This window comes from Lycium ferocissimum, chromosome 10 (assembly GCF_029784015.1).
Source record: "Lycium ferocissimum isolate CSIRO_LF1 chromosome 10, AGI_CSIRO_Lferr_CH_V1, whole genome shotgun sequence".
NCBI classification, from domain to species: domain Eukaryota; kingdom Viridiplantae; phylum Streptophyta; class Magnoliopsida; order Solanales; family Solanaceae; genus Lycium; species Lycium ferocissimum.
Window position 1 is genome coordinate 44,965,848 of NC_081351.1, and position 11,680 is coordinate 44,977,527.

Here is an 11,680-nt window from a genome sequence, read left to right on the forward strand (position 1 = left end):
AGGCAACACCAACAAATTGAAATTATAGTTTAGACTCGGTAATTGCGATGAAGTATGTACGGTGTTGGAAAATATAGATTCCTTACTATGATTGGAGAACTACTTGTCTTAAAAGAGAGATTATTCTGAGTGTGAAAATGAGATGGATCCAGTAAAGAGGAATAGATATTAGCAAAAATGGCACATTTGGAAAGATTTAACTATCGCTCTTGATGGAAGTACTCTATTGAATTCATCACTGCAAAAAAGAATTTTAAGCAATATAGGTATGCTTTGCCTGTCAAAAGTAAAAAGGTGATAGAAGCAAAGCTATGGAAGCATAAACATAATCTCAGCTGATTGTATCAATAAGTTCATTATCACCTTGATTAAGACTCAATAAGAGAGTTCAAATTGACTTGGAAATTGCTAAGACTGAAAGGTAAAAGAACTAAAAGTGAAACAGCTTTCAATGAAGATATGCATAGAAGGGGATGAAATTTTCATTTCCTTTAATTCTCTATAACAACAGCTTTTCTTGTTCTATCACACAACAGATTTTGCAAAACAAAAAATTGCCTAATCCTAAGACCTATACCTAAGTAACTAACTAAAACCCTAAAGATTAAAAACAGGGAAATCATTGTAGCTCCATTGGTTGGCTGCCTGAATTTTCACCTTCCCACATTATAATCCCTCCCTCATTTTCCCTTCCCCCAACCCACATTTTAGAAAGGAAAAAAAAAAAGAGAGAGAGAGATTAAAAACAAAAAAAATTGTCCTGCACTAGCAGAACACTACACAAACCTAACTACAAAACCTAATTTACAATGCTGAGAGTCTGAGACTCCTCTGATACATAGCTTGTGGTCATATCGCTTGCGCTATCTATGTGGGCAGATGAACCTACCGACCTATTCCTATTTATCAGACGCATGGGTTTAATAAGCTCATCGAGATCATCTAGTTGCATCTCCGCAGGAACACTATCGCAAAGTGGTGTTTGTTCACTTCTCTGGTCAATAGTCTGTTCCTCTTCATCACTACCCTCTAGACTAATAAAATCAACAAATTTCCCCTCCTTGAAGAATATGTCACTATTCTCCTTGACAGAAGGTTTCTCTAATCCAGCTGTTACGCGCTCACTAATGTCGACATGTGGAGAGCCAAAGTAACGACCTCGACCATTCTTCAACTCGCTGGAAGCTTTCCTTTTCACTCCCTTCCTTTTGTTTTTCGGATGGTGAAGCTTGCATTTTGAACCTTGGGGACAGTTGCCAGTTGCTTCAAAAACGGGGCAGACATAGGTGTGTTTCTTCTGACACTGCATGTTAAGAAATATGATCCATTTCACAAGTTTCAAGATTAGTGGGGTTGTGTGTTTGTGACGATCCACATATCTATTGTACGGGAAATATAAAAATAATAGTGAGATATAGTAGCATTCAGACACAGAGGTGGACACATAAATCAAAATATTTAGCAAAATCACCAGTCGAAAACATAGTTATATCAAGGGAAGTCACTTCAAAAACAAAAAATGACAAGCAAGAAGCTGGAAGGATCCCCACTACTTCATTCAGGGGGGGAAGGTGTGGAGACTAGCCTCATTAATTCTAAACAAGTTTGGGTAGGGACTAGCTCAGCTCTAACTCTAGGATGGGACCTTGTCAAGAAACAAACCAAACATAAAACTGGGTAAACAATCTAAACTTCAAAAGACTTTCTTTGCTTGATCATCCAAAGGCTGCTTTTAACTAAAAATTGTTTCTACTTGACACCGTCTGGAATAAATTGGCTGTGAGCTATTAAAGAGCTTATTCTAAGTGGAATTTCAAAATTTGAGGGAATATCATACAGTTGCTATTGATTAATTTTGGAAGCAGAAAACTAAACCAAAGAATACCTCATTGCCATCAGCACAATAACCCCTAAGAAAACCTTCACAAAGAGAGGCATTTGGATTCACATTTACGTGTCTATATGGACAATTCTCATTCGAGCATATTCCTGCCAAAAAATATAAGTTAGTGCTCTGAAATTTCTTTTGATCAAATTGAATCAAAATATACTAACACCTATAGATGTAATAACACCCACCTTGCAGAAAATAGGAGCAGTCTTGCATTCTTTCAGGAATGACCTAATACATGAGGTGAAAACAAGTAAAAAAGCAACAACTAATCATAGCAACAACTAATCATGCTGCATCCACATTAATTATAGGGTTTAAGAAGTAACATACCTCGTGAGTCAATTTACAATTAGTGTCAGAGCAAGAACCATTCAGAAATTTAGTGCAGACAGCGATTTTAGATGGGTCATGAATGTAAGGACATTTTCCATTATCCTTGTTACACTTGCCAAACCTTGTAAAAAACTGGCAATACTGTTTCTTTCTTGCCAACCGAATTCTAGCAGTGTGCAAACTCCAACGTACTTTCTCACTCGCTAAGATGCGTACTCGTCTCTTTGGATTTCTAACCAGCTTATTACCATTGCCAACCCGCACATACCTACACACAGTTACAAGCATTTATATTTTCATCTTTATAAGGCAAAGTTTTATTCACTGTAAGCATTTATATTATCTCATTTCATTCCTTGGAAGCAAAACCGTAGTTTTTATAATTCTTTTCCTATTGGCTATCTTGTTGGAGTACCTACTATTTTTTCCAGACTATATGAAATCCCATAGAAAATATTTGAGATATAGTGCAACAACTTAAGTACCAAGAATTACGATTGTTCATATTACCATGCTTCCTGAAAGCAATATGCAATATTTTTATTTAAAAAAAAAAAAAAAAAGTAGTAAATGAATATTATAGTTAAAGCAATAATCCAATACTAACTCAGTGAATATCAAAGTTAAAGCATCAACCCAGTACTAACTCAACGCCTGAGATTAACCAGCACTAGGTACAACATTGATAATGAACTGAAAACAATAGTACTATACGTACTCATCATTCCCAATCAATAATCTTTTTGGGATGTAAGATTTCTTCGCCTCCGGAACTGACACCGATGGCTCCTCATCTGTCCATAAACATGGAGAAAATTACAAAGTCAAGTAGCCAATAATATAAAGTGACAGTTACAAGAAATAAATCCAGAAACTTCACCGAGACCACTCTTAGAAATAAAAGAAAAAAAGCATTCTACCCCCATCCCTACAAGAGGGGGTAAAAAAAGGAAAAGGAACAAGACAAAGCAAACTCAATCCGTCTGAGTCCAAAGAATGAATGATCAAGATAAAGATGAAAATTACTTACCCAAGTTTCAAAACCCTAAACAATTAACGAATTAAAGGGAACAGGTCAATTCAAAGTAGACAGCACGAGTTTTAAGAAACAGCTCCTACATTTAGTGCCACCACACCCCCCACCCCCCCCCCCAAAAAAAAAAAAAAACAAAAAAGTTCCAATAAACATGCAATGATTATTCAACATAAACTTCTCACAATTTTTTATTTTAAATTTGATAAAAGAAACTTTTCAAAATGTATGACTTCCATATTAGATACAACAACATCATACCCAGTGTAATCCCCACAAGTGGGGTCTGGGGAGGGTGGTGTGTACACAGCCTAACCCTTATCTTGTGAAGGTAGAGAAGCTATTATCTATAAACAACTTTTGTATTAGATACGAGACCGAAAAGACTCGGTTCTATCGAAGAGCTAGCACCCTTTCCAGCGTCTCCACCAAAACAGGAATGCCCACTCCATCAAAGAAAGCAGCCAATTGAGAGAACTTTCTCGTTGGAAGAAGTTCGAACGCTGATTGAACATATCACTGAATGAATAGGATCAGCATATTTCTGCTTTAAAAGAATCTTACCATTTTTACAGGAAAAAGAATCTTACTGTTGACATAGGTGTCCATGCTGGCATTATCAAAGTTCATGACTAAAATTTAGAAAGCTCTCTAGTACCTTTAAGCACATTTGTGTCAATAAATAGCAAGCATCAGAGTAACTTATTTTCTATAAATTATAGGCTCTGACAAGTCTACATGAAAACAAATGTGAATTTAGATGATGATTTCATCTTTCTACTCTTTCCCTAAACCAACAGTCCACTATCATTTTTTTCCGTTGGAAGAGGAAAAGTTAAATGCCTTTAAGTTCATCTCTTGGTGAATTTTTTGCTGACTCTATGGAAACCAGAATCTTCAGCAAATACATGCTACCACGATGTCACTCATGTGCAGAATTAAGTAAATGAAAGAACTAGAGATTAGTGTAGAGTTGAAATGAAGCAAAATGATACATTCTCAGTCAAATGAAGCAAAAATGGTACATTTACAGTGCAAGGATCCACTAAGACTAAGCTACATAAAACTACATCCCAAGGGAAGGGGAGGCTGGCGGAAATTTAATTAATAGTTATTTGTTCAACGGAATCATTTTAAGACACTGCTAGTAACAAATTCATGTGAGCCAACCAAAAATTTGAAGAGAAAATCATTTGACAGAGCCACAAAACACAGGAAGGTACAAGAGTTCATACAGAAATATGAACTGATAGGTTCAGCTTCCATAAGTCAAATTTAAGTTCTGCTAATTCCTTCGACTATCAGAAACAAAATCAAAGCAGTCTCTAAGATGATATTGCAGGTACCAACTCAAAGATAATAACTTAAAGGAACTTAAATTCTCATAGCACCACTTTATAAGGAAAAAAATTGGCAAATACATATCATAATTGAAAAGGTTAAAAGAAAAAATAGGAACGGGTAGGAAGGAGAATAAAATCAGCAAAATCAGGAGCAAAGCACCTGAAATCCTCTGTAGTGTCTTCCCAGAAGGGTCCATCTTATACCGCTCGCAACCAATGCGGAATATCCTTTCTCCTGTAACAAGTTAGAAGACCATCATAGTGCTCAATTAGAAAAGACTACAACATATGGAGAAGGTACATAGAAAGGACATAACTTTTTGTTGTATAATTATTATAAGGACAAAACTGATACATGGACATTCAGTACTTCCTAAAATATTTTCGAGAAACTTGAAGGAAAATGAATATGCCACACCAGGGTAGAAAACTGGCCTACCTGGGAGCAGCTTTACACTACAAAACTTACGAGAAACATTATTTCCATTCATTGAGTCAGCATTAGAGCCATCTTGTCCCCTTTTCCTTCTGTCAAAATCAGCAACTGCTAGCGCAGCTTCCTGCGAAAAAGCCTTCAGTTTACAATTCAAATTCCTACATACACTCGCACATTTTACAACCCCAAAATAAACCTAGTGCAATAGGACAAACCTCAGCAGCCTTCTTTGACCTTTGCTCAATAGATTTTGACCACTTTAGACTAGAGCCAGAGACACTTAACACCTTAGATCTTCGTAAAGAGAGTCCGTGAATTGATCTTGTGTAGATTGTCTCCCGCTTTTTTGAGAGCAGTAGCTTCCGTCTAAAAAAAATATACTTGAGATATGGAGTTTGACACCAGAAAGAAATGAACGACCATGAAAAGATTCCTTACCTGATAATAGAGGAACTGTCACTTGAAGAGGAACTCAGGAAGCTCCTCCTATAGCTAGCTCTTTTCCACGGAAATAAGTAAGGCCAAAGTTTCTCATATCCTAAAGTGCCGCCATATTTCCTTGATGACTGAGTATCACCTAATTTCCAGACCAATGAGAACTTTGACAATTTAGAGGTCTTGGCTAAACCTGCAAAAGGTAATTTAGATAAACCTTGTCTGATTAGTGATAATACATTAACTTCCAAAAACGGTGGTGTTCTAGGCCAAAACAAGTATATCATGTGCTTGAATAAAAACGCGTTCTGACAAGAATAGGTAATACTAAATTATAGAAGTGGATCTTTGGTACTATTCCAATCATTAGTTCCACCAATCCTACTCCCTAACGGACTGTTAGCTAGAAGACAAAGTTATGCCGGGATTATAATGCATGGTTTGTAATATTGGGATTAATAAAACCTGGATTATTAAGAGCCCGTTTGGATTAGCTTATAAGTTGGTCAAACCAGCTTATAAGCCATTTTTTAACTTATTTGAGTGTTTGGCAAAAATAGAAAACAGCTTAAATTAAGTTCAAAAGTGCTTAAAATAAGCCAAGACCAAGAAGTTGCTCAACCCCAACTTATTTTTTTTTTGGCTTAAAAGCCATTTTAGTTTGACCAACAACTTTACCCTTTTATCCCTTATATTTTCTGTTAATTCCAATACTACCCTTACTTCTAAAAACCCTTTAAGCACTTTTATCCAGACACGTAACTGCTTATTTATAAAATAACTTTCAGCATTTAAAAGTACTTTAAGCACTTATGGTTACAAGCAACTTTTTTTCAGCTAATCCAAACGGGCTCTAAGTGCATACACATTTTTTTGGCAAATGTTTGGTTCATTGCATTGAAAATGAAATATATGCATAATGAAAAACATATGTTTGGTTAAGTTGGATAACATTTTGCTAACCCTTCACCATTTTTAAAGTAAATTTTAAAAAAAAAAGGTAATAAAGGATATTTCGGTCTTTTAGATGTTTTATCAAAGGATTGCTAATCCCAGAATTAAATTTCATGCCAAATCCAGTATAGGATAAACTCTAGCATAAATAATCCTGATGTTGCTTATACTGGAAATAAAAAATCCAACCAAACAGGGGATAAAATGATCTCACTTTTTTCATACGGGGGTTGTCCAATCCCTGTAACCAAACGATTCCTAAATATTTTCAAGTACCCATATACAAAACCTAAAATGAAGACCATGCAGAACTTATGATTGTCATCTCATTGCAATCTACTCTTTCTTCATTAACTTGAAAAGCCCAATGTTTTTCCAAACATAATACCTAAAGCAAAAAATCCTGTTCCATGAAGCAGTTGGGAATTACCGCACTACCCTCGCTTTTTCACTGACGTGAAATGTTAGCATACTGTCACAGGCCACTCCATAGTATCCACAACAAAACTTTTGAGCTCGAGGAACTAATAAAATTTACAGCTATCTTTAGAAAACGTCCTTGTAGAACCATAGGCTAGTGAACTATCTTTTACCAAGTAAAGCTGGTTCTCTCTCTCTCTCTCTCTCTCTCTCTCTCTCTCTCTTTCATGTGTTGATAGAAACACCACAAAAAAACATTTTAAGTGAAATAAAGAAGCATAATTCCTTGTTCAAAATAAATAAATAAATAAACAAAAGGCAACGAAACAGATCATTCAATCGACTAGACTTGTCGGCTATACGAATCATTATATCCATTTCACTCTATCCAGGTCAATTTCAGTCCAATACAAGAACACCAACTAAAACATTGCTTGTATTAGAGTGATTTAGTGAAGGTCGCTTGGACTTAGCCATGGTTTGTTTTTCTAACTTACTCATATCCCTGAAAACTATTTTTCAATTCAAATTCATTTAAAGTCCACAACATGCTAAATTAATATAATCGCCATAATGCATATGCTTAATTATGATCACAGCAACAAAAAGTCTATAACATGAAAGTGGAGCGACAGCAAGCAGATGAAGCAGAGTTGGATCATGCAACTACCTACAGCTGCCAAATATGATGAGTTTTGCTTTAAGAGAAAAAAAAAATCCTTACCATTCAGCCTTTTCATACTTTTTTGGAATGGAACTATATTCTTTGCCGTGGCAACTCTTTGCTTCATATGATTGTTGCTGGATGCACGAATCAGTTGATTCTTTCTCCTCTTATAGTAGGCATCAGATGAAGTCTGAGTCTTATCTGAAGCTGCAACTAACTGATTTGATCTTTTCTTCACATAAACTATATTCTTTCTGGAACTGCCTTCATCTAATGTATTCGGGCTTTCAGAATTGCCTCCCAAACCAATTTGACATTCAGGAAGTGCAGAAGATGTTGATGGATGCTCAGAAGGCTTCACCGCCGAAATATTGTCTGTAACCTCCAAAGCATCTGAGTTTGCAGCAATACCACCATTTCCAGGATGATCTACAGCTGGTAAAGATGTAGACTTCAATGTAGTGCAACTAAATGGTTCACTTTGTGGCGGGGTTTCGGGTCTCTCTGAAGGAGCATTTACTTCTGGAGTTCCCCTGCAGCTGGGTGAATCAATTATCTCAGTCCTATCCCCAGGTTTTCTCTTCAGGTCATTCTCACCAGAAGAGTTCAACCGGGAAACTGAAGAACTTGGAGCATGGTATCCTTTGGAAAGGGAACCAACAGGAGAAGGATTTCTGACAAGACTGTTACCCTTGCGTACGTAAGAGGTGACTTTCGCAACGTTCTTAGGTAAATGGCTTTGTGGAGGTAGGGAGTTCATCTGCAAACCTCGTCCAACAACAGAGGGAGAGGTACTATCAGTTCTATGCCATGTCAGTGGCTTCTTCGAAATGGGCACATTCCTTGAAGTGATAAAACTCGATGGGCGAACAGAGGGAACTCTAGGGCCAGCTGGATTTTGCTGGTTCGCACGCAAATCTGGCTTCCAACTCTGTGAACTCACGTTCTTGGTGGACTTTACAGTATTCTTTGATGATAATGGCACAGTATTGACATTAACCAGAGGACCGCCAGCAACTTTATGATCTGAACTTCTACCAAACTCAAAAGTGTCTGATGATGTCTGCACTGAGGAAGAAACATGGTCATAAGCAGTTACAGTATTTTCAACATTTTGGGATTTTGCAGAAACAATTTCACTGGACATTGATGACTTATAATTAGGTTCCTCAGATGCTGAGTTATTAAGTAAGTCTTCAGGAAATGACACCAGTGGGGACATAACAGGCACAGATTCCCTACTTTTGACACTTGATTTGTCAAATAAAGAGAGATTATCTGCCAATAAAGGTATATCATCCTTGTCAAGCACATAATTATGGCTTTCACGACATTCTGGGGCCAACTTTTGATCTATTCCAAGAGAAGAACCTTTGTCCTCAGTTACTCTATTAGCCATTCTAAGCGGCTCAACGGATACAGCTGAAATTGTAGTTTCTTGTCCCACAGCTCCCAGTTGAAAATTGTGAGCAATGACCTGCTGAACATCTGAAAAGTGATCCACCAAGTCATCTCCAAATGGCTCGGCCTGACATACATTCTTGGCAGTACTGCTCTCAAGCATTGTGACTGAAGGACGAGCTGGTGGACCATCATCTACATTAGACAATGTATTTCGAGATTCTAATTCTGTCGCGGGAACATCATTGATCAAAGGCACTGTAATTGGCATGCTAGAAGGTTCCTCATGGGTGGTAACACAGGGAACAGATTTAACCTTTACTGGCGAAGAAACTTCTCTTTCCTTGGGACTCTTTCTAGAACATGAATTGGAATAATCTTTAAAACAATCCTGAAGTGACAGCTCCTCTTCTGAAGGCCCTCCATGTGAACGATCCCCCTTTAGTGAATCACTCCCATTACCAGGAACTGTAACATCCTCTTCTTTAGAGGCATGATCTCCTCTCAAACAACTGAATTTACCTTGGCCTAGCAAAGAACAAGCCTCATTTTCCTCTGTCTCACTCATCTTCGTAGAAAGCAAAACGGACTCGTCATCCGTAATCTTCCTCTTCCTTGTGACCTTAGGTAAACAGTCATCATCCACAATAACCCTAATATCATCTCCAACAGAAACCACTGTATTGTCAGATCCATTAGCATGTCTTGTCTCGGGTGATAATGTGACTACATCAACATAAGATTCAAAATTAACGTCAAAAGTGCCAGCACTTGGATCACTATTACTCAAGCACTCTGCAGTTTGCAAGTCACCAGTAGCATGTCTCGTCTCGGGTGATAATGTGACTACATCAACATAAGATTCAAAACTACCTCCAAAAGCACCAGCACTTGGATCACTATTACTCAAGCACTCTGCAGTTTGCAAGTCATTGACAGCCGCAACTCTCCCAGTCTCGTCAGGATTAAAACTACTGTCATTTCCATTCAAGAAACTCTCTCTGAGTCCTCCCTGGGTATTAGTCAACAGAGGTACAATGTTGGGGTCACTGGATGGCTCCACGGAACCAGCTTCAAAGGATCCCATAGCAGCAACTGCATTCTTCTTCCCATCAGAAAACCCCAAGTCAGAATCAGCAGAGACATATGTATCTTTAGTTGACGAAGATACTTCATCCTTGTGGGTTTTTCTCCCACCTAGGCTTGACAAGACACCATCACCATTTCTTTCTACACAAGCCATGGCCTCAGAACATTCTTTAATAGGACCATCTTCGGACACTCGGAGCTCATCCTCAGAATGCCCTCCAACGTTACCAGTATTATCGGCATCAAAACTAGTAGGTTTGTTCTGTACTTCAATCATACATGGCTCAGAATTCAACATGGAAGGGCCACTCTGAACTGATCTGCCGGTATAATCAGCAACGTCATTAATTTCAGAGTCCATGCCTGAAGAAACCAAGACTTTAGCTGGACACACTTTCTTCCCATCAGAAGTAGACTGCTCTACGGACTCATCTTTACTAACAGCAGCCAGTTTTGAAGGTTTGTCTAGTTTGCTAACTACTTCATCTGAAGGCAGATTCACATTGACATCATTGAGTGTAGTCATATCATCAGACAAAATTCTCTCTACCGATTCTACAAAACTCTCATCCTGCTGACGTGAATCAATGGCATTACCAGGGTCAACACCAACTTTGAAAGGAGTTGTGACTTTCTTCTTAGTTACTCTCTTCTTCTTTCTAACTATGAAAAAAGGCAAAAACTTAGACTCCTTGTTGGCCTTCAAAGTAACATTAGATGAACTTCCACCTGCAGAATCTGTAACTTTTTCTACCAAATGGTTTGAATCCTTGTTAGAATCCAACTTGCTATAAGATGAACTTCCACCTGCAGAATCTGTAACTTTTTCAACCAAATGGCTTGAATCCTTGTTATAATCCAACTTGCTATTAGATGAACTTCCACCTGCAGAATCTGTAACTTTTTCTACCAGAAGGCTGGAATCCTTGTTGGAATTCAAAGTACCATTAGATGAACTTCCACCTGCAGAATCTGTAACTTTTTCTACCAAATGGCTTGAATCCTTGTTAGAATCCAACTTGCTATTAGATGAACTTCCACCTGCAGAAACCGTAATTTTATCTGCCAAACATTTAGACCCCTTGTTAGAACTAGACTGACGACCAGAATCATTTGCTGAACCATCACCCTTTTCCGAATCGTCCCCAGTTCTCTTCTTCATTGGAGAACCAGAGTTCACTTTTCTAATCTTCTTACTTCTAGGTGGTGTTTCGCTTCTGTCCGAGTCAATGGCTGGGCTTGACGGGGTCATAATAGCCTTAGCCACAAGCGCATTAGACTTAAACGAAACGTTAAGCTCCATCTCCCTTTCCTCTCTTACCTCAACCTTTCTCTCCAACCTCTCAAACACATCTTTCTGTTTTCCTCTTACCCCATTGTCCTGATTTTCCTGATTTCTACTCCTATTATTGTTAGCTTTCCCACATTGAATCCTCAGTAATGCACTCTTCTTCTTCTGTGGAGACCAATGAATTTCCTCCTTGTCCACTCTTAACCTATTGCTAAACCTATCATTCCCATTATCCAACGACGACATTCTCCTTGAACTAGAACCAATCAAAACCTCATCAACATTACCACCATATTCCCTTCTCTCACCTTCAAACCTATCATCATAATTCCGGTGACTCGATCTAAAATCACTCGATGGGGGGTTTACACCGATATCCATTCT

At 37.9% G+C, this 11,680-nt stretch overlaps 1 protein-coding gene across 1 annotated transcript; it reads right to left on the bottom strand.

Annotated features, from left to right (window-relative positions):
• Positions 1-460: 460 nt before the first annotated feature.
• On the bottom strand, positions 461-11,677 carry LOC132034039 (uncharacterized). Its single transcript, XM_059424256.1, has 10 exons — positions 7,573-11,677; positions 5,478-5,667; positions 5,255-5,405; positions 5,043-5,163; positions 4,764-4,838; positions 2,946-3,021; positions 2,225-2,495; positions 2,080-2,122; positions 1,886-1,989; positions 461-1,303 (listed from the first exon to the last, which is right to left on the bottom strand). The coding sequence occupies exons 1-10, from the start codon at positions 11,675-11,677 to the stop codon at positions 800-802; spliced, it is 5,640 nt and encodes a 1,879-aa protein (XP_059280239.1). The 3' UTR covers positions 461-799.
• Positions 11,678-11,680: the final 3 nt, after the last annotated feature.

Coding starts and splice junctions, on each gene's coding strand:
- LOC132034039 (XM_059424256.1), bottom strand. CDS start 11,677: ATGGATATCGGTGTAAACCCCCCATCGAGTGATTTTAGATCGAGTCAC. Junction 5,406..5,477: donor GACAGTTCCTCTATTATCAG/GTAAGGAATCTT, acceptor TATTTTTTTTAG/ACGGAAGCTACTGCTCTCAA. Junction 1,990..2,079: donor CTGCTCCTATTTTCTGCAAG/GTGGGTGTTATT, acceptor ATTTTTTGGCAG/GAATATGCTCGAATGAGAAT.